At 48.4% G+C, this 19,614-nt stretch overlaps 7 protein-coding genes across 7 annotated transcripts; 4 read left to right on the top strand and 3 right to left on the bottom strand.

Moving 5' to 3' along the window:
• Nucleotides 1-608: 608 nt before the first annotated feature.
• Nucleotides 609-3,042, top strand: EDB82DRAFT_317950 (kinase-like domain-containing protein). The gene is made up of 4 exons (XM_025738137.2): nt 609-837; nt 903-933; nt 982-1,298; nt 1,343-3,042. The coding sequence occupies exons 1-4, from the start codon at nt 756-758 to the stop codon at nt 2,947-2,949; spliced, it is 2,037 nt and encodes a 678-aa protein (XP_025592928.1). The 5' UTR covers nt 609-755; the 3' UTR covers nt 2,950-3,042.
• Nucleotides 3,043-3,971: 929 nt separating this feature from the next.
• EDB82DRAFT_548278 (isocitrate dehydrogenase [NAD] subunit 1 mitochondrial precursor) lies at nt 3,972-5,386 on the top strand (the record flags this gene model as incomplete). Its single annotated transcript, XM_025738136.1, has 3 exons — nt 3,972-4,004; nt 4,235-5,253; nt 5,302-5,386. 3 exons carry the CDS (start codon nt 3,972-3,974, stop codon nt 5,384-5,386), a joined length of 1,137 nt encoding a protein of 378 aa, XP_025592927.1.
• A 187-nt stretch (nt 5,387-5,573) lies between these two features.
• EDB82DRAFT_569317 (uncharacterized protein) lies at nt 5,574-10,693 on the bottom strand (the record flags this gene model as incomplete). The annotated part of the gene is made up of 7 exons (XM_025738135.2): nt 9,017-10,693; nt 8,807-8,835; nt 8,636-8,744; nt 8,274-8,320; nt 6,373-8,037; nt 6,216-6,326; nt 5,574-5,676 (listed from the first exon to the last, which is right to left on the bottom strand). The coding sequence occupies exons 1-7, from the start codon at nt 10,520-10,522 to the stop codon at nt 5,574-5,576; spliced, it is 3,570 nt and encodes a 1,189-aa protein (XP_025592926.2). The 5' UTR covers nt 10,523-10,693.
• On the top strand, nt 10,694-13,041 carry EDB82DRAFT_514441 (major facilitator superfamily domain-containing protein). The gene is made up of 5 exons (XM_025738133.2): nt 10,694-11,332; nt 11,377-12,483; nt 12,534-12,721; nt 12,771-12,840; nt 13,021-13,041. Exons 1-3 carry the CDS (start codon nt 11,144-11,146, stop codon nt 12,702-12,704), a joined length of 1,467 nt encoding a protein of 488 aa, XP_025592924.1. The 5' UTR covers nt 10,694-11,143; the 3' UTR covers nt 12,705-12,721; nt 12,771-12,840; nt 13,021-13,041.
• A 2,122-nt stretch (nt 13,042-15,163) lies between these two features.
• Nucleotides 15,164-16,340, bottom strand: EDB82DRAFT_514435 (uncharacterized protein). Its single transcript, XM_065608958.1, has 2 exons — nt 15,885-16,340; nt 15,164-15,840 (listed from the first exon to the last, which is right to left on the bottom strand). Exons 1-2 carry the CDS (start codon nt 16,034-16,036, stop codon nt 15,531-15,533), a joined length of 462 nt encoding a protein of 153 aa, XP_065463357.1. The 5' UTR covers nt 16,037-16,340; the 3' UTR covers nt 15,164-15,530.
• A 965-nt stretch (nt 16,341-17,305) lies between these two features.
• On the top strand, nt 17,306-18,546 carry EDB82DRAFT_317844 (uncharacterized protein). Its single transcript, XM_025738130.2, has one exon. The coding sequence runs from the start codon at nt 17,537-17,539 to the stop codon at nt 18,299-18,301; it is 765 nt and encodes a 254-aa protein (XP_025592922.1). The 5' UTR covers nt 17,306-17,536; the 3' UTR covers nt 18,302-18,546.
• EDB82DRAFT_317740 (S-adenosyl-L-methionine-dependent methyltransferase) lies at nt 18,386-19,553 on the bottom strand. The gene is made up of 2 exons (XM_025738129.2): nt 19,339-19,553; nt 18,386-19,289 (listed from the first exon to the last, which is right to left on the bottom strand). Exons 1-2 carry the CDS (start codon nt 19,359-19,361, stop codon nt 18,470-18,472), a joined length of 843 nt encoding a protein of 280 aa, XP_025592921.1. The 5' UTR covers nt 19,362-19,553; the 3' UTR covers nt 18,386-18,469.
• Nucleotides 19,554-19,614: the final 61 nt, after the last annotated feature.

Genomic DNA, 19,614 nt, shown 5'->3' with positions numbered 1-19,614 from the left:
CTCATATCGGGTGCGGGGAGGAGGTGGCTCCTATGGATAGGCACTTACAGGGGTCAGCAAGGTCATGGTCACACCAAAAGCAGAAGAGGCATGAGCAGATCGATTCAGGATCGATGCGTACAATTGGATGATTGGCAAACAGGACCTCGACTGGTTGCTCCTCAACGACCCCACCTGCCAGGTAAACAGCAACAAATACAAAACAGCAACGCCTGAACCTGAACCAGAGCCAGCCCGAGCCAGCCGTCATTATTATAGTGGGAAAAGCACTAACGTTAGTTGTTGCTCCTTCTCTTAGCTTGCGCCTGCTTGTTTTGGTTGCATGTTGTCTCTTTCCCTTGCGTACTTGGGGATTGGCTGCGTTGTGCGACAGCATATTTCGTTTCTTTTCTCGCCGGGCTCCCTTTTTCATTTGGGCACATCATCATCTCCGGATTTCAACTTGTCCCTTTTGTTTCTTTACTCTTATTTTTCGATAATCCTCAACACCCGAGACAGACGTTACCACGAGCCCGGTTCGATACTAGACGACTCTTTGCCAGTGGTGGGGTTAGCGACACCGCCAAACTACTATATCCCACTCTAAATTGTTTCCAGTCGACCGCACGCGCTGCTTTGACACGAGGAAGCTCAGAGCATCCATCGACCGACCCATACTTGATCTTTTTCGCGACCAAGAACTTTGAGAACCAACATCCAGACGTGGGGCAAAGCCTCTGCGAATCGAAAAGCACGACCTTGAGCACAAGAACACAATGGCAGACCGCGAGCATGACATTGATGAGGGAAACGAAGCTCTGGACCCGGAGCTTCTATACTCCAAGGAATACTGTATCGGTCAGTCATTGAAAAGTTGTGTCGCGCGGCACATGCATCATGAGCAATCAATTAACATTGTATAGGTGGTGGCAGTTTTGGCAAAGTTTACAAAGGGTACGGAAACTCTCCTGCGCCTGCAAGTTCTAGCTAACCATATGATAGAGTCGACAAAAGAACAGGTCAATCTGTTGCGATCAAAGTCATCGACATTGAAAGCGCCGAAGACGAGGTCGAGGATATTATACAGGAAATCGCCATCCTGTCCGAGCTACAATCCCCATATGTCACCAAGTACTATGGATCTTACGCGAAAGGCGCCGAGTTATGGATTGTCATGGAATTCTGTTCAGGCGGAAGCTGCGCCGACCTGATGAAGCCAGGATTGATCAGCGAGGACTACATTGCCATTATTGTGCGAGAGTTACTTATGGGATTGGATTACCTCCACACAGACAAGAAGCTGCATCGGGATGTCAAGGGTAAGAATAAAGCTCGATTCTCAAGCATTACTGACTGTCTATAGCTGCCAATGTGCTTCTCAGTAGCAACGGTCAGGTCAAATTGGCCGATTTTGGCGTCTCAGGTCAGCTCTCAGCAACCATGACCAAGAAGAACACTTTTGTCGGAACCCCTTTTTGGATGGCCCCAGAAGTCATCAAGCAATCTGGGTACGACCACAAGGCTGATATTTGGTCTCTTGGCATCACGGCACTTGAATTGGCAAATGGGGAACCCCCTTATGCTGATATTCACCCCATGAAGGTTCTCTTCCTCATCCCCAAGAACCCTCCACCACGGCTTGAAGGCAACTTTACCAAGGCCTTTAAAGATTTTATCGAGTCATGTCTGCAGCGGGATCCCAAAGACAGACCAACAGCCAAAGAAATGCTGCGCCATCCATTTATTAGACGGGCAAAGCGGACAACGTACCTGACTGAGCTCATCGAAAGACACTCGCGTTGGGCAGCTGCGCATAAGGGCGAGGATGATGATAACTGGGAATCTGTCCACGATGGCCGACTTCCCGCTGAACGTGAGCGAGTCGATGAAGATATGTGGGATTTTGGCACCGTCAGACTTGTCGGTGACCGAGGGGGTATTGTTAAGCGACCAGGCCTCAATACCCTGGATGAGAATGCGACAAATGCTCGCGCCTCCCGACCTTTGGAAAGCGAAGAGAATTATGGTGAGCAACGACGCGAAGCCAGTCCAATGAAGCGAGATTTTTCACTCCAGCCACTTGAAACGGTTAAAGCACCCAACTCGAGACAGCCAAGCCCACAACGAAAAGCTGTCCCTCAGTCGCAATACCAACAGCCACAGTCACCTGCAAGAGCGTTGCCTCAAACTCCTCTGAAGCTACCTACAAGAGAGAGCGCAGATACTACTCCTCGGCCCCTGAGAACAGTACACACTGCACCAGTACCTGAGTCCCCAGAGTATGATCGCGAGCTTCAAAATGAATTGCAGCGTGACATCGGTATGCTCAACTTGGGCTATGAGCCAAAGGAGAGCAGGAGTCCCCAACCTCAACCGCCACAGAGACCACCTGCTCCGCCGGCGCATCTAACACGACCAACAACCACCAAGCAAATGAGCCTACCAGAGATACCCCCATACAGACCTAACCAGGCTACCTCGCAACAAAGGATGCCGTCATTACAACACGCTTCTACACCTCAGGTCATTGTACCTCTTCCTGGAGGAGCTCAAGGTCCCCGACCTCTTCCCTCAAAGAACTCACCTAGCCCGTCCGAATTTACTGCTCCTTCTGCTTTCCCTACGCCTTCGCCAGCTAACCCGAATGGCGAGTTGGATGCACTTAACGATGTAATCTTTCCAGCGCTTGAAGAGGCGCTTAAGCGGCGACAGATCAACCTTCAGCAATTGTACAAGCCCGGACAGAACCCAACTCAAATCTCTCCTCAGCAGCAACGAGCTGAAGCTGCGCATGAAAAGTTGAGAAAGTTGGTGTACAAGCTTGCACATGTCTGCAAAGAGATTGATCATTACGACAAGGCTGAACCTGTTGGAATGGGTCGAGAAGTTGGCAGTTTTCTGGAGGGACTTCTCGAAGAGATCTTGGTACGAGTTGAGCCTCTGGACGAGGATGAAGATGTACAGGGTTAGTGGCTGTACCCGAGTGATGATCCACGTGTTTGAGAAAGCGCGAATGGTGTTTACTGGAGTTTTGGTTTTACATTGTATGGCATATTATGAGTATTATGAGGCGGACTGATGAATGAAAAGGATGGATTAGTAGCCTGGATCAACGTATAAAGGATATAGGCATGGCTACAAATAGATGGTATAGCCTATGTGAGAGAACATTGATGATGTCTTTGTCTAAATGCTACGAGTAACTTGAGGTTATCAGTATTCAGTGGCTTCGGAGTATGGTATTCTGATAGTTTCGTAACTACGACGTCCGAGTAAACCCAATGCTTGCAACCTGACGCGCCAAGGTTTGCTTGGCCCGCTTGAAAAGCTCCACATTGAGAATAAAGCTCGATATCATGGTCGTCATGATATGTTTGAGTTGTTATGGGAAAGGTTTGTTTGGCTGCTGTATGTATCCTGTAGTGGTGACAGAGACAATAGATTGAATGCATATAAACATAAACTCATTGATTGAATATTACTGCTTTGTTTCTGCTCGACGTAATTTTTGTGACGTCGTTTGCAGCCCTTGAGCACTAAAGTCTAGCGACGGAGCCGGCTTTACAGCGAGGTTCAACCCCACAAGCTACCAGTTATAGACTAAGCCTCCGGGCTTTCAACTCCACTTGAACCAGTGACAGCTCGGAACAATCGCGTTTTCCGAGCGGCAGCCGAAAGAAAAGAGAGAAAAATATGTCAAGCTCGGTCAATGCGACACCAATAGAGTAAATCCAAGAAAAATAGGCCCTGGAAACGGGAACTGGAACTGGAACTGGGCAACCAAGAAGGGGCCATGCGCGATTTGCTCTCTTTCTTTCCCGTAGCCAGATAACTTATGTTACCTAAACTAAACTCTTACTTGTGAAAACATCTCTTCCTCTTCAATCTTCAACTTCCTCCCCTCTTTCTTTCTCCTCTCTCCTCGTGCGCGGTCTTCCCCTCCTAAGAAACCTCTCCTCTCTACTTTTCAAAGATACCCCCCACCCGTCATCATGTTGTCTCGAGGATCTCTTCGATCGGCTCAGGTACGTTTTCTCTGTCGCTATCATGATGAGCTTTTTTGTGTTGTGTCTTTTTTGGAGGAACGCCCGCAGTGAATCAATGTGGGTGACGACATGCATCATGTCATGATCATCATTGCGACCAAGCGAGAATTGGAAAATATGAATGAGGGACAACCACAGTACACAAATGGCTCAGATTGATTTGACAAACACTCCAAACTTCAATTGATCATGTCGCTAACTCTCCTCAGCTGCTGCGCGGCGTCGCCAAGCAACAACCCCAGCTCGCCCGATCCTTCGCCACCATCCAGTCCGACATCTTCAAGCCTGCTAAGTACGGCGGCAAGTACACCGTCACCCTCATCCCCGGTGATGGTATCGGTACCGAGGTTGCCGAGTCTGTCAAGACCGTCTTCAAGGCCGATAACGTCCCCGTTGAGTGGGAGCAGATCGAGGTTTCCGGTCTTGAGGGCGCCGGCCGCACTGAGGATGCTTTCCGCGAGTCTGTCGCTTCTCTCAAGCGCAACAAGCTCGGTCTCAAGGGTATCCTCCACACTCCCATCAGCCGGTCCGGCCACCAGAGCTTCAACGTCGCTATGCGACAGGAGCTCGACATCTACGCCAGCATCAGCTTGATCAAGAACATCCCCGGCTACGAGACCCGCCACAAGGACGTCGACCTGTGCATCATCCGAGAGAACACCGAGGGTGAGTACTCTGGTCTTGAGCACCAGAGCGTCGAGGGTGTCGTCGAGTCCCTCAAGATCATCACCCGCGCCAAGTCTGAGCGTATCGCCAGGTTCGCCTTCTCTTTCGCCCTCGCCAACGGCCGATCCAAGGTTACTTGCATCCACAAGGCCAACATCATGAAGCTTGCCGACGGTCTCTTCCGCAGCACCTTCCACCAGGTCGCCAAGGAGTACCCCACCCTCGAGACCAACGACATGATTGTCGACAACGCCTCCATGCAGGCTGTCTCTCGTCCTCAGCAGTTTGACGTTATGGTCATGCCTAACCTTTACGGTGGTATCCTGTCCAACATTGGTGCTGCCCTTGTTGGTGGTCCCGGTATTGTCCCTGGTTGCAACATGGGTCGCGAGGTTGCTGTTTTCGAGCCTGGTTGCCGTCACGTCGGTCTTGACATCAAGGGCAAGGACCAGGCCAACCCCACTGCCATGCTTCTGTCCGGTAGCATGCTGCTGCGACACCTTGGTCTCGATGAGCATGCCAACCGCATCTCCAAGGCCACCTACGCCGTTATTGCCGAGGGGTAAGTTTGTTGTCTCATACTCAAAAACATCTACTAACAACCTCACAGCAAGGTCCGCACTCCCGACATGGGCGGCAAGTCCACCACCCACGAGTTCACCCGTGCCATCCTCGACAAGCTCGAGACCGTTTAAATGCAGCATCTTTTGTGATATCCCCCAAAAACAAAACAAAACAAACCATGCGTAATCCCATCTTATTTTCGTTTGTCTTGTCCGGCGTGATAGCGGGACAGTTTGGACATATACGCACATCACTATGAACCCACACCACCATTACCTCGACCGAATATACCTATGACTAGGGAGTCTGGATCAGGCGTTACGAGAGCAAGGGGTTGGCGGCGACGTCGAAGAAAAAGCAGAGGAAGACGATATAGTGGAAGAGTGAAGGAGATTGTACGTGTAACATGAACTTGCGCAGTCTTGAATATATTGTAAAGTCCATGCCTGTTCATCATGTGTGATTGTGTGTCAGCTTACTCGTATGTTATATCATTGTCTGTGAGATAGTCATGATGCGCATTTGTACTTCCATGATTGACTATTTGATATTGCGCTTAATTATCGTTCGGGGCTTGGCGAGCACTTTGATCGCGGAGACCGAGCTACTCCAACCTCGGTTTAAGTTGTACCGAAGAATGGTCAAGTTAATTGGCGAATGAGGTTTGGGTATGTGGGTAGCAGTTCAAGGTTAGTAGTGAACCCAGGGCACTGTATTGGAGGCATGTATGGCTGGGGTATTCTGTTCGGTACTAAGACAACATCTTGGAGTGTTTGTCTTTGGCTGGTGAGAGTTGTCGAGGAGTTCTAGTTTAGTGTCTAGCTTGGAAGGGCTCTGGTGATGCATCAACAACGAACCGAAACTATAGTCTTTGACTTGAAAATTACCTGGAGTGACTGGTATCCAATTTACATTAATCTATCCTTGTAGATGGGCTAGATCCGCCCTCTATCCAAAAACGCTTTTGGTACATCGACATATCGACTCCTCAAATACTCTCCAATCCCCTTACCCAATCCATCAATTCGATCAGACGAAGCAATACCTCCATTCAAGTTATCCAAAACTCGGCTACACTATAGTTAGCATCTTATTACCATAGGCAGGATGAACTTACAAATGAACGGCGTTGATGCCTGGAAACTCGACTCTCTCAACTCTCCTATCAGGATTCATCTTGAACCAGTCATCTCCAAACAAGTGCTTCAATTTTGAAACAGTTAACAAGTTCCTCAGCCAGGCGTATTCATCATCGTTTCGCACAAAGAATCCAACGTTGGAGTTGTCGCCCTTGTCGCCTGACCTTGCGTGCACGATACTACCCAGCGGCGCCCACTCGGTTGGTCCAAATGTGAGCATGTCCACCGGTCCATGCGTCTCAGTAGATGGACGTACTATGGGGTACTTTGCTGTTTGTGTAGGAGGCTCAACTCGATGCGTGGTACCCGTGCTCATGACAACACGGTGATAAATCGCAGAAACGGGCATCAAGGCAGGAAACATTTCCATAAAGGCTTTGGGAACCATGGTCCTGAAATCAAGATTCATATGGTACCCGGGATAACTCTGCATGCGGAGTGCATAGATTGGGACTTTGAACTTGGACGCTTCAATGTCTTCCTTTCGACGAGCCTGGGCAAAGACACGCAGAGACACAGTACCTGCTTGCTGGGAAGTTGGATTATCAGCCGGTGTTCCGTAAAGCTCAATACTGAGACGGCTAAAGTTGGCGTCTTTAAACATATGCGCCAGTTGAGCCTTCATCATGGCCGCTTTCTCATATACGTCAAGGCCGTTGATGTAGAACGTTGCTTCAGCCTGGAAACCGCCTTTTGCAGCGACCATGACCTTTGCTGTAGGCGGCGGAGGAAGACCCTTTACGTAAGAGACAGATACTCGATTCGGTGATTCTTGCTCGACCCGGACCCCTGAGAGATCAGCCACGACGTCTGGGTTAAGGTATAAATGGCCCTGAAGCTCGTAGAGTAATTGCGCAGTGACAGTTTCTTTTGTGACACGACCGCCACCTTCGCCCGTTCGACCGATGATGCAGCGCCCTCTTGGGTCGATCTCGGCGATTGGGAAAGCAATATCTACCAGCTCAGGGAGAAAATCCTTGAAACCGGAGAAATTGGCACCGACAACGTATGGTCCGCACTCGATGAGATGAGCTCCGAGGAGTGAACCGGCCAGTTCTTCGTATTGGTCTTCTCTCCAGCCGTGATACCACGCCGCTGCGCCCATGACGGGAGACGCATCTGTACATCGTCCACAGATGACGATGCGAGCACCTGCACGCAAAGCCTGCACGATACCCCAACATCCGATATAAGCAGTCGCGCAGCAAGGCGTAAAACCCCAGGTCTCAAGTGTCTGCTCAGGGTGATCCAGATGTGTCACTCTAACATCTCCTTTCATAACCACATCCGAGACATCATCGCCGAGAACTTTGGCAACGATAGCATCTCCATATCCACGCTTCTCACAAAGCGCCCTGACTTTGTCGTATAGAGCGTCGGTATTCAAGGCACCAGCGTTTGTGACAACGCGTATATCGCGCTGCATGATATCGTCGAGACACTCATCAAGCTGCTCAAAGAAGCCATTCTCATAGCCCAGGTTAGGATCGACCTCTTGCTTGGTGATTGCGTTCCAGGCAATGTTCATTTCGGAGAGCCAGTCACCCGTTATAACGTTGACGTTGCCTGTGCGAACCATGCGGGACATTGCATGCGGGTGATCACCCGTTGCACCGGATACATTTCCTATACGAATGGGTGGTCTGTCAAGCATTTTGATGATGTGTTGTGTTGTGTATGAGTGAGATTGCAAGTGATGAGGAAAGTCGAGTTGCTGTTGATATAAACTCGTTCAAGTTGTTGAATTTCTATTGGAAATATTGTCGGAGTGATTTCTGTATTCAGAATGTTGCATTCATCTCATCGGTTGATCATCGTGAGAAGTCAAGTTGATGTTTTGTGGATTGACGGACTCGGCGCCGAGTGGCGATCCACTTACACGGGTCGACGACTTTCGGTTTCGGTGGCCGATTCCATTTCCCTCGCCTAAGAAGGGGTAGATGACAAGGATGAGTGGGTGTCATGATCGGTAAATTACTCATGGACTAGGATCAAGTAGTTTCGGCGAATTGAATAGCTGGATTGACAGGCCATAACACTTGGAGTAGAGGTTCCTGGCCAGGCATGGCATACTGCGCGTTGTGATGGTCGTATTTGTATGCATCCTCAATAATACTGATGTGTCTCATCGCCCAACCCAAAGAACCACTCCTGCGACAACTGCGAAATCGCATCATTATGGAACTCGTCCAACCCGAGACTCTGTAAATCCCCAAAACAATCCCTAAACGTACTATCGACCGTCATATTCGCCAGATCTGCAGAAAAAGGTACTGCCGCAGCAACACTCAACCCGTGATTACTTGGTGTTGACGCCTCGACTACATCCGCCACCACGGCATCGCTCAGTCTATCAAACAAATCAGAGCAATTTCTCGCCAGATCCCACCTCTCCGACACAGCAACCAACACCTTTGAACATGCGCGTGTATCGTTGACAACTTGGTTTATGGTAGGGGTTGTATGCAATCTCGCTCGCTGAGGTTCCGAAGTTGGTAGCTGTAGGGCCTGAAAATGATGTCGTAAAGCAAAAATATATGACAGCCCAGCCAGAAACACAGTATGCATGGTTATCCACGAATAATTCATCTTTCGAGATCGGTGTAAACTGGCGTATAAAACAATAGCCTCCCGCGCCGAGTCAAAGATATTCTGCAGCGCAAGACTATTCACAGACGCATCGTTTAAGCAAGGTGACGGCCGAAAAAGCATGAGCACGCCATTATGGTACAAAAGACGATACCACTCTTCGCAACGAAAACTCGATCCGCTAGCAGGTGAAGCAGCCGTCGCGTCACTCTTTACAAGAGGAAGATTGGCTGTTTCTGTATGCCACTCCTGTAGTTCTCTCGCCAATGCCGTGCGCATCTCCTCGTAGCTTATACTCGCAAACGAAACATGCTTGGTGCTTCGGTGTAGTGCGTTGATGATTTTGCCGCAGATGAGACGGTATCGAACGATGTGCACAAAGACGGACGTTGCGGCGCGGTATTGTGGTGTTCCATAGGGTGCGGACGAAAGAGGACTGCTGTCTTCGGGGAATTGATCGGGTGCGGATGAGGGTGGTAAATCGACGTCGATATCTTCTAGTTGGAGAGCCAAAGGACGACCCAATGCGAGACTTGTCACGCGATCCAACGCGACAAGACTCCAGAAACATCGTCTCTTGGTCTCCATCTCTTCCTCTTTCGCTTTGCGACTCTCGTCATGTTCGTTTGCTGGTGGTAGTGTATACGTAGTTGCTCTATGGAGCCCCATCTCCAGGCAAGTCCGAGCAGCCACACCGATAAGATGCCATACACTCGTTGTAGTGTTGCTCGATGTCGTTCCCATCCTATACTGACACACCAGCAACAAAGCCTGTAATCTCTCGATGCCATCTCTTGCAAGAACATCAGCTAGTCTAGTCATGGCTCGATTGTAGTGCGTCTCAGCATCGTAAACGCCATTCCAGTTGAACTTGTGGACTTGTGCAGTGCCTATCGCAAGGGTCATATCGATGAAAAAGGCATCCACGGGGTCCTTTTCGCGCCCTTCTTCGTATACTGCGTCCAATGAACGGTAGAGGGATTTCGTAGACAGGAAAGGATAGCAAAGGTGGTCATGGCTGCAGTATGCTTTGAGGATTTCTGATGCGAGAGTCTTTGGTGGTAATCCTGACCCCCCTTGGGGAGTAAGTGCTGTCGAATCTGGCTTCCATCCTGATGCGTGTAGAGACGATGAGGGTTGGGGTCTGGACTGGAGTAGATTGGCAAGCAACAGTCCACTTGTTGAACCGACAAAGTGATGTCCACCACCTGCAATGAGGCTCATCTGAATGACTTCTTCGGCAACCTCTCCATCTCCAAGGGGACTCTCTGTGTTGCTGCCTGTCGTGTTTCTTTCTGATCCATGCCTCTCTTGGATTGGCCCCTCGGACCTTCTCAGCTGCGCACTCAAATTCTCATTATTAGCTTGCAAATCTCGAATCCTGCGCTCCAACTTTTGGATATTCCTTCTTCTTAGTTGGTGTTCGCTAACGGCGTATTCGCAAGCCACGTCTGCTCTCTTGCAGGGACCGCATTGGGGCTGTATTTTGTCGCAGCGGACTTTGCGACGATGACATCTATCGCATGCGTTTGAAGTCATTACATTTGGGTTTGTCGGCGATGTAGACCGTCTCGGTGGATGAGGCCGAGATGTGAAGAATAGTAGGAGGGAAAAGATGGAGATGGGGCCCCGCCTGGAGATATGGGTCACCTACCTAAGCTTAATTACTCTAATCCTGACTCGGAGGATTGTAACCTCCCAACTTCATACTAGACAGTGACGATGTTTCCATGTCGGTGTACGAGCCAATTGACTCGGCCTGGTGACTAGAAGACAGTAGAGTTCGACCATCTACTGGTAGTCCTCCTGACAGTCTCGGATATCTTTACCCTTCGCCTCCAAATCATTCTCGATCAATATTCCCCAACCACCATCTTAGTCCATCTCCATGGCGTCTTGGCGCTCAATTCGGTCTGCGGCCCCGTCTCCGAACAAGGATGTAACCTCATGGTGATCCCCTCAACGTTGATTCCCCCGCCCTTTTGTTTGGCACACGGCAATATCCCCGGATCTTGGTACACTAGAAATCTGGGGTAAGTCGAACTCTGCGGGGAAACGAGTATGGAAAAGAAATCAAGTCAAATACCGTTGAATCCCCCTGCTTTGATCCTTTCCATCTCAACATCAACTTTTTGTTTTTGATACTGAGCTTGAGTCACTATGGCGGCACAAGATAGAAAGACCATGGCTGATATGGAGACTCTGGACGCGGAAAAGCAGAATTCAGCCCATCAGGAGTTTTCTGCTGAAGTTCTTGACAAGAAGGGCGATGGAGATTATTCTGGTGCTACAGCAAAATCTGACCCTGAGGAAATCAAGCTGGTCAAGAAGTTGGATCGATGGATCATGGTGAGTCCCAACATCCACTTCATCAACTCTTCTGACATGTACAGCCAACTCTTTGGTCAATGTATTGGCTCAACTACCTTGACCGCAACGCCATCACTCTTGCCCGTCTCAATGGCTTTGAGGAAGATCTTGGCCTGAAAGGAACAGAGTACAGCACCTGCGTTTCAATCCTCTTTGTCGGTTACATCCTAGGCCAGATTCCCAGTAACATGATCATCACCCGCGTAAGACCTTCATGGTACATGGGCGGCTTCATGATGGCATGGGCTGTCGTCAGTTCTCTTACAGCTGTGGCAAAAGACTACAAGGGTGCTCTTCTCACACGTTTCTTCCTTGGTGTTGTAGAAGCCCCTTACTATCCAGGCGCTTTGTACATGCTGTCAACTTTTTACACACGAAAGGAGCTAGCCACCAGAATCAGTATCCTCTATTCTGGCAATGTACTTGCTTCTGCATTTGCTGGACTTATCGCTGCGGGTGTTTTTAAAATGGATGGCATATCAGGTCTTTCTGGGTGGAAGTGGCTATTCATTCTTCAGGGTGCTGTCACATTTGTCGTTGCCATCGTGGCCTGCTTCACTCTCCCAGATACACCGTTGACGACCCGATGGCTTACCCCCGAGCAACGACAACTCGCCCACGATCGCGTTCTCCGAGATACAGTCGGTGAAAAAGGTGACGGTAACCCTTGGAGCGGTCTTCGTGAAGCTATCGTCGACCCCAAGGTCTGGGTCTTTATCATCCTTCAGCATCTCCACCTTGCCACCAACGGCTTCAAGAACTTCTTCCCTACTATCGTGGACACGCTTGGATTCAATACTACCATCACTCTGGTCTTGACATGCCCTCCCTTCTTGATTGCCGGAGCCGTCTCGATTCTTTGGGCCAAGTCTTCAGGCCACTTTAACGAGAGTACCTGGCATATCACTATCTCCAAGATTGTTGCTACTTTTGGTTTCGTCCTTGGCTGCGCTACATTGAACACTGGCGCCCGATATTTTGCCATGTGCGTCTTCACCATTGGAACATACGGTGTTAATTCCATTCTTCTCGCCTGGGTTGGAAACACCTGTGGTCAAACAAAGGAGAAGAAGGCTTCTGCTCTGGCTTTGGCCAACGTCAGTGCTACGCTCAGTCTGATCTGGACTCCTGTAGGTTTACACCCTTGAACTACATTAAAATAGCCAACTAATTTTTGCAGTACCTTTGGCCCAAGTCGGAAGCCCCTCGATATGTACTACCTCTTTCCAGCAGTGCGGGTTTCGCCGTCGCGTGCATTGCTGGGGTTTGGCTTATGAGATGGATGTTGGTCAGAGCCAACAGAAAGATTAGACAAACCGACTCTGAGGCTACTCTATTCTATGCTTACTAGATGCCAGTTAGTGTTAAGTAAGTCTCGGATAGATTTAATTGAAGGGTTTGATCCTAGCATCATTAGAGACGAAATGACTTGACCGCCTGATCGAAGTTTAGAATACTTGAAGACTTCTTGCATTTCGAAAACTAAGGTTAGGCCACATGTCCTAAAGTTAAACTATTAAACCCTGATACCACTAGACTTTCTATTTGTTCCCACAATCCCTTGCCTGCTTCTACTCCCATCTGCCGTGCGGTTCGAATTCTTGCTTCGACTTGAAGGGCCATATATATATAGTCGAGGACGACCAAAAAGTTCTAACCACGTCCAGAACTGCATATATTGCAGCCGAGTTCAACCTAATTGATCGCCTAATACAGCGCTTCCTTTCAGTATCGACTCTGAGTCGATGGCGACGAAGAGAAGGAAAAGAAAGACAGTGATTCGGAGAAGATGTGGTCATTATATAGCTGAATCTGACAATGATTCACGGCTCATGTTTGATGATGGCCATTATTCAAGTGATTCATGGTGGTCGATCGTCGTTCACTGCCTTTCCCAAACAAGCAATTAATGCATAATCGGCAAACACAACTCTGGCTTACGTTTTGCCATGTCCAAGACCCTATTGCGAGAGAAATGCCTCCGAGTTTCGCGTCCCACGTAACTATAGAATCGTCTCTTAGGGTTAGCAAGTGGCTCGAGGCTCTCCAAAAGGAATAGCCAGAATCCTATTGCCTGCTGAGGCACCTTTTCAAGACCTTGACTCTCGGGGGAGGGATACTCTCGACCATTGACCTCACAACTCCTCTTCAAAGTTGATTGAAACCTCTCCTCATCCTTCGAACCCATTCCGCAGTGGCGGCACGGTCCTGTCCAAATCGATCCTCTCTTGAATGAGTTTGATGACACATGCCATAACGATAGTCCACTTTGTGGCCATGCTTGATTTTCAGGCGGTGTAGTACTCTGAACCAGGCGTGGAACTGCATTCTCAGATACTTTGGTCCCGTGTATATCTCCTTCAGATGCTCTTCGCATAGTCGAGGATCAGATGGTAGTCGTTCAAAGCCAACGGTATCAACAAAGACAGGAGAAGCACAGTGTGTCGGGCTGCATAGCGACGAGATTGGGTCTTGACGCCGGTCAAGCAGCCACTTTTCATTCGAATCTCCATTTAGCACGGCGAAACTCTCAATTCTCAATATGGTCCGTTTGAGAAGAGGTTTGTCTCTGCGATAGTTGAGGATCCAATCCACGTAGAGCCTAGGATTCACACCACATGTTGCAAGGCTGACAAGACCAACACGACGACGATCGCGATTCCATACATCATGAACAAAAAACTCAAAGTTCCTCATGCCCCCGACCTCCAAAGTATCTAACTCCGGGCAAATGTAGCAAATAGTTCTCTTCTTCTCTTCTCTATCTTCGCCGTACGAGAAACAAGGGAGTTGGACCCGATAAAACCCCAACGCAACACGTCGTGACTCATGCGTTATCCGAAACAGTTTGCTAATGGTCCGGCGACTGTTGATATAAATCTCATACCTGCCGAAGTTTGCAACTAGGTCAGCTTTTTTTTTATCGCTGTAACCTCTCAAGTAGATGCGAATCCATCGTTTGTGACTCAGTGCTTGTTCCCATATGAGGCATCGGATTTCCGGTGGGAATCGAGAAAATTGGTGGAAGTCGGTACAAGCCTCAGGGCAGGGTTGAAGATTTGTAGATAACGTTGGGTAGCAGGTGGTCTATCGGGATACGCCATGTTGGCGATTGATTGGCTCCTTTAGGCGGACAAGTAATGGCCAGTTATCAGTCTGATGTTGGTTAATGTCAGACAAGGAGAGGTCACAATATGTTTGCTTCTACTGGTAAAGGCTCAGTTCTTATAATTATCTCCCAAACCTTGGTTGTGTGACTAACGAAACCAGCATTGTATATAATCAGGAGGGACATGAGCCAAACTCAGGCTTACAGCCCTTGTATCAGATACGAATTGAGTTTATTCACGAGAGAGTTTGAATCATTGGCCAGGCTACACAAATATGTTGCTTCTAATTCATTGATTGGCTTCGTTGCTGGGGAACTCAATACAGACTCTGGAAGTAGAGTGTGTGTTTCAGTAACTTGACTTCCATTTTGTTGAAAGCGTAGCAATCTGAAGAGACGTTACCGTAGAAGACGAGCACATGATTAGAACAATTGGTGGTAAACCATTCTTTGGCGAGTCAACACAATTTGGCGTTTTGTTTGGCTTGGAGGCGGGAAGTCAATAGTAAAGGCGACGTCGTAACAACTCCAGTACTGGAGATGCCGTAGCTTTGTATAGTTATCCAAGCCTGTGTTACAAAAATCCACTTTACATAAAGGTATAGCGCATGACGCCAAAGATGTCATAAGTATAGTCTAAAGTGCTATAACATCAAGGCTTGGGTGCGTCAGTAGACTTACGGCATTACGGCCATGACAAATTCATACATCAGAAGTATTCTTGAATTTTCAAAGTAAGTGTCGCTACGCCTGTAAAAGTAATAGTAAAACCGTTCAAACCGACCGGCAGAATCGCTCATCCTTTTCCCCAAACCAGGTACGCCTACCAAGAACCAATGGGCCTCTTTAACGCCATAGTAAACACATACCAAATCCTATCCCAATCCTCGTAAATCACCGTCTAGCTGTTCGAAGTGCGGGTGCAATGACCACAAAGTATTCGTAGCGCCTGTCTCAAAACGACCAGCTTCTTGATGCGTTTCGCCTTTTTAGCGATTATGCATAAGTGATCGACAGGCTGCAGTAGCTCGACTACCAGCGCTAAAAACGTTCCATGCGCAGTAGTTTCTAGCTATTGGACAGTGTATCGCGGGCAGTGACACCCATGGCTTGGCGAAGTGACGGTGTTAACGAGTCTGTAGAGTTTCGATTTGTCCGATCCCAATTTTCATCTGTCGTCACGTTGGGTTTTCCCTCGTGCGTTTTGTCATACGTCGGTGGTGGTGCTTGGGGTAGTTGTACAGGCCTTGGTTTGATGGGGGCGAGGCCGTAGTCATCGAGTTCTTGAACACCTTTGATGTCTTCGAGTTTATCGAGGCGTTGTTTGCGACGGTGAAAGACGCACAAAAGGGCAACAATACCGCAGACGACAATAGAACTGAGATGTCAGCCATGTACGAGTATGGGGAGAAGTGGAATTACCTGGCGATGAGAAGAACGACTAATAGTTCGCCTGTTGACATGGCGGGTTTCTCGCAGGTATCTGACTGCATGTCATTGCGGCACGTTTCCTTGGCTTCGCGGGGGAGGATTCGAGAGCCCTGCCATGCGCCAATGCTGGAACCGAGAATCATGTTTGGGAGTAGCGGCAACGACAATAGAATAGAATTAATAGTATTAAGTATTCAGTTGATGTTGTTGATGCATTGAATAGTAGCCAAGTCTGCGAAAGAATGGAGCAAAACTTGGGAAATCGGAAAGAAAGAAGGAAGGAATCGTCAGTGACAATTACAAGGGAAAGAGCATTGATTAATAAAAAGCCACCATCAATAACGAATGACATGCAACCTTCAACAACATAACTACCATTCGGTTTCTCTTGCTTTTGCTCAAGCCCAGACCAAACTCCATGTTTCAGAAGCTCAGCCCCCCCTTGATCTCATCTCTGTCAAAGCTTACCTACCTTGGCTCCCTCGTGACGGCTCATGGATCCCCCGAATCAATAAATCAGGGGTCCTATTGAAATTGAATCCGGGTCCGATGAAGCCGTGATACGAGTTCTAGAATCTAGAACTGGGTCCTTGTCACATCATGTTACGCGTTCCGGCATCTTACTCTACGAGTTTGATGATCCCAGGGACTTGATGTCAAGACATTTGTCCATTAAATCTCACGATGCTTCACAACAAAAGAAAACATCAACAGAGAATAGACCAAAGAACAATTGGTCAAACTGAAACTAACCATTCCAACTCTCAAACAATCGTAATCTACCAAAATAGCTTTCACTCTACCCATTTGTTCCCCCTGATTTTTGTGGGGAGACATTTATTCAGTCAGTAATTAAAAGTGGACAAATCACCCCCTGTTCGGGTCATGTTCCGAATCACGAGCACAAGTCCGCTTCTCCCCCAGATTAAAAGGGATTTGTTATGGTTCGACGGGGACTAGGATAATGACGATCAGTTGGCTGAACCGATCAAAAAGCAAAACATGACCAAATTCTCGCGTGCTTGGCTAACTTGGGAGCGATTAGCGGGAGAGCCAAGAAGACATCATTCAACGTTGCCAAGCGTAGGGCCGAGGTTCGATTCAAGGGAAGGGAGTCGCATGGTTGGCATGGATAAAGACCAAAAGGAAATTACTTGGCGTCAAGGGCGGATTACTACGTAGTATTATGTGGATGCGAGTGATGTGGATATGAACATCATCAGCTGCATTCAATTGGTATGAATAAGCTGCACCCAAGTTATGTCCGCAAGCGAGAGGACAGCAACGTCAACAAATGATATAGTACTGACTGCTATTTCAAAGCTTCCATTACATCAATATATTTACTGGTAGACCGATGAATACAAAGATATTATTCCATATCTTTTGGGGGGTATCTTAAGCACTATGATGCTATCTACTACTGGTGTTCAATCTACAGCTCAAGCTAATCCACAACATGACATAAACAGCATGATACTTGAATAACACCCAATTGAACCACTCGACTGTGCAACTTGCAACTACTTTCGATGGAACAACTTTAGACCGGTCATGACATAATTCATTGCCAAGATGATCAGCCCATCAACCTTGAAGCCATCTCCGCTTTCGCAAACTGAGAGAATAACTCACTCATCATCATGTCTTACTCACTGACTAAACAGCTCCTCTCTTCGGACGAGCAAGGCTATAAGCGAGCCACTCAGTCTGAATTCCTACGCCTTGCAGGCCATGGTAAAGCTTCAAAGGACCTTTTAGGTCTCTGGCTTGCAAACGACCGTCTCTACATCCACAGCTACTGTCGCGGTCTTGGTCGTCTGCTCAGCTTTTTGGAGTTTCCCGATACCGTACAGCGCGATGTAGATCCCGGGGCTACAACGCAACTCCTGGACTGGATCGTCGCTGCTCTTGTCAACATTCGACGGGAGGAAAAGTTCTTTATCAACACGGCCTTCGAGTACGGTATCAACATTAACCTCGAGGCCAAAGATGGGCGTGTGGACTCAAGCTCTAAACTCGAAGGTCTTCGTCGATGGGAAGCACTGTACTCTTCTGTATCTCCCAACGAGAATGATGTGCTTCCCTGGCTTGAAGCAGCAGTGATATACTGGGGAACGGAAAAGTGTTATCTTGATGCTTGGTCGTGGGCAAAGTCGCAGCTTTCGGAGAATATCGACGGTAGTGGTGATGCTGATGGTGGAGCTGTGAGAAAGGAGTTCATCAACAATTGGACATGCAAAGAGTTTGTCGACTTTGTTGATGATCTAGGGAAGATCATTGATGATGCTGTTGCAAATGTCGTCAAGGAAAAGGGTGAGGATGCAAAAAAGCAACTGTTTAAGCGAGTCCAAGGGAAGTGGCAGGGTGTATTGGAAGCAGAAGAGGCTTTCTGGCCAGCTGTTTAGCAGAACTGATCCATCCTCAAGATTGATATTGCTGCTTCGCCATGATACGGCACATCAAATGAGCAACACATACGCAAACTAAAGGGTATCCGTGTCAAATTGAAAGGTCTAGAAGAACATTTTCCACCACCAACGCCGTACAATGCAAATACATCCATACCATCCCGCCTAAAACTGGATTCTTCGCTTTCGTCCTGTGTACTTGGACGTCGCCTTGACAATCTTTCCCTTGCGCTCCATTTGTTCTTTTTTCTTGACGATCCACTGCTTGCTACCCTTGGACATGTTTGGAGCATGCGCCTTGATCGATCGTCTGGCGTCTTCAACATCAACTCCCTCCATGCCATCGACAACGCCGGTAATGTCGCCTCCCTTCTTCTGAAGATCACCACCACCGACGGTGAGGACGAGGTACAGCTTTTGGTTCTTGGTGCCAGGGTCGTCTTCAAGCATACCAGCGCCGAAACCGGCCTTGACGGCTGCTTGGGTGATCATGGTGCGCTGGTCGTCGTTTTTGGGGTAGAATTGGCAGACGGCTCGACCTCCACGCTTGAGAGATGCGTAGAGTCCGTTGAAGAAGCGGGTAAGACGGCCGACAGGGGATGTATCGCTTGTTTCGGCACTGCAGAGCCATTGAATAGCCGAAATACTGATGGCTGCGTCGAAGGTACCTGCTCGGAAGGGAACGCCCTGGCCAATATCCGCCAACATCAAATCGCCTTCGACATCTCTTTGGAGCGCAATATCCAGCATGGATGGTGAAAGGTCCATTCCGATCCAAGTGTGAGGACCACCATCCTCCGGTTCGACAGAGGATAGAATTTCGCCAGAGAGACCACTACCGCATCCGATATCGAGGATAAAAGATGGTGACTTGAGATCCAGAAGTTCTAGTGCTCTTCTTGTCATGGACGCTTGAATGTTTTGGATTCGAGAACTCGTCGTGTACTTTCGCGCTTCGGTATCGTCATAATGGACGTCGGCCGCACTGTTTTTGTAAGCTTGAGGGGCATCATGGCGGGGTTGTAGCAACATACAGCGTATCCTCGGGACGAGACATGATGAATATGAAAATTTGCAGGACGTTGAATGTATAGATCTCGAATTGAACAACAATCCAGCAAAATGAATGGGTCACGAAGCCTAGAACTGCACCTTATCGTCGATTTACTGGTGTTGAACAGAAACACTTTTTTCGTGGCTATCGATAAGCAGTCCCACAGTGGGGTAAACGCCGGAGCAGGAATTTCACAAGCCTCCGACAAGACCTAGACCTGAAAATTGAACCGATTGGCAAAAACGTGTCCCTTTTC

The sequence above is a fragment of the Fusarium venenatum genome (genome assembly GCF_020744135.1).
Source record: "Fusarium venenatum strain MPI-CAGE-CH-0201 chromosome Unknown EDB82scaffold_4, whole genome shotgun sequence".
NCBI lineage: Eukaryota > Fungi > Ascomycota > Sordariomycetes > Hypocreales > Nectriaceae > Fusarium > Fusarium venenatum.
The sequence above is the reverse complement of the archived record's forward strand: the minus strand, read 5'-3'. Positions and strand labels throughout refer to the sequence as shown.

Bases quoted from the DNA above. Each gene is read 5' to 3' on its own strand.
- EDB82DRAFT_514441 (XM_025738133.2), top strand. From the start codon at position 11,144: ATGGCGGCACAAGATAGAAAGACCATGGCTGATATGGAGACTCTGGAC. The intron at 11,333-11,376 runs GTGAGTCCCAAC...TGACATGTACAG, and splicing joins AGTTGGATCGATGGATCATG to CCAACTCTTTGGTCAATGTA. The intron at 12,484-12,533 runs GTAGGTTTACAC...TAATTTTTGCAG, and splicing joins TCAGTCTGATCTGGACTCCT to TACCTTTGGCCCAAGTCGGA.
- EDB82DRAFT_514435 (XM_065608958.1), bottom strand. From the start codon at position 16,036: ATGATTCTCGGTTCCAGCATTGGCGCATGGCAGGGCTCTCGAATCCTC. The intron at 15,841-15,884 runs GTAATTCCACTT...CTGACATCTCAG, and splicing joins GTCGTTCTTCTCATCGCCAG to TTCTATTGTCGTCTGCGGTA.
- EDB82DRAFT_317844 (XM_025738130.2), top strand. From the start codon at position 17,537: ATGTCTTACTCACTGACTAAACAGCTCCTCTCTTCGGACGAGCAAGGC.
- EDB82DRAFT_317950 (XM_025738137.2), top strand. From the start codon at position 756: ATGGCAGACCGCGAGCATGACATTGATGAGGGAAACGAAGCTCTGGAC. The intron at 838-902 runs GTCAGTCATTGA...AACATTGTATAG, and splicing joins CTCCAAGGAATACTGTATCG to GTGGTGGCAGTTTTGGCAAA. The intron at 1,299-1,342 runs GTAAGAATAAAG...GACTGTCTATAG, and splicing joins GCTGCATCGGGATGTCAAGG to CTGCCAATGTGCTTCTCAGT.
- EDB82DRAFT_317740 (XM_025738129.2), bottom strand. From the start codon at position 19,361: ATGTCTCGTCCCGAGGATACGCT. The intron at 19,290-19,338 runs GTATGTTGCTAC...TTACAAAAACAG, and splicing joins TCTCGTCCCGAGGATACGCT to TGCGGCCGACGTCCATTATG.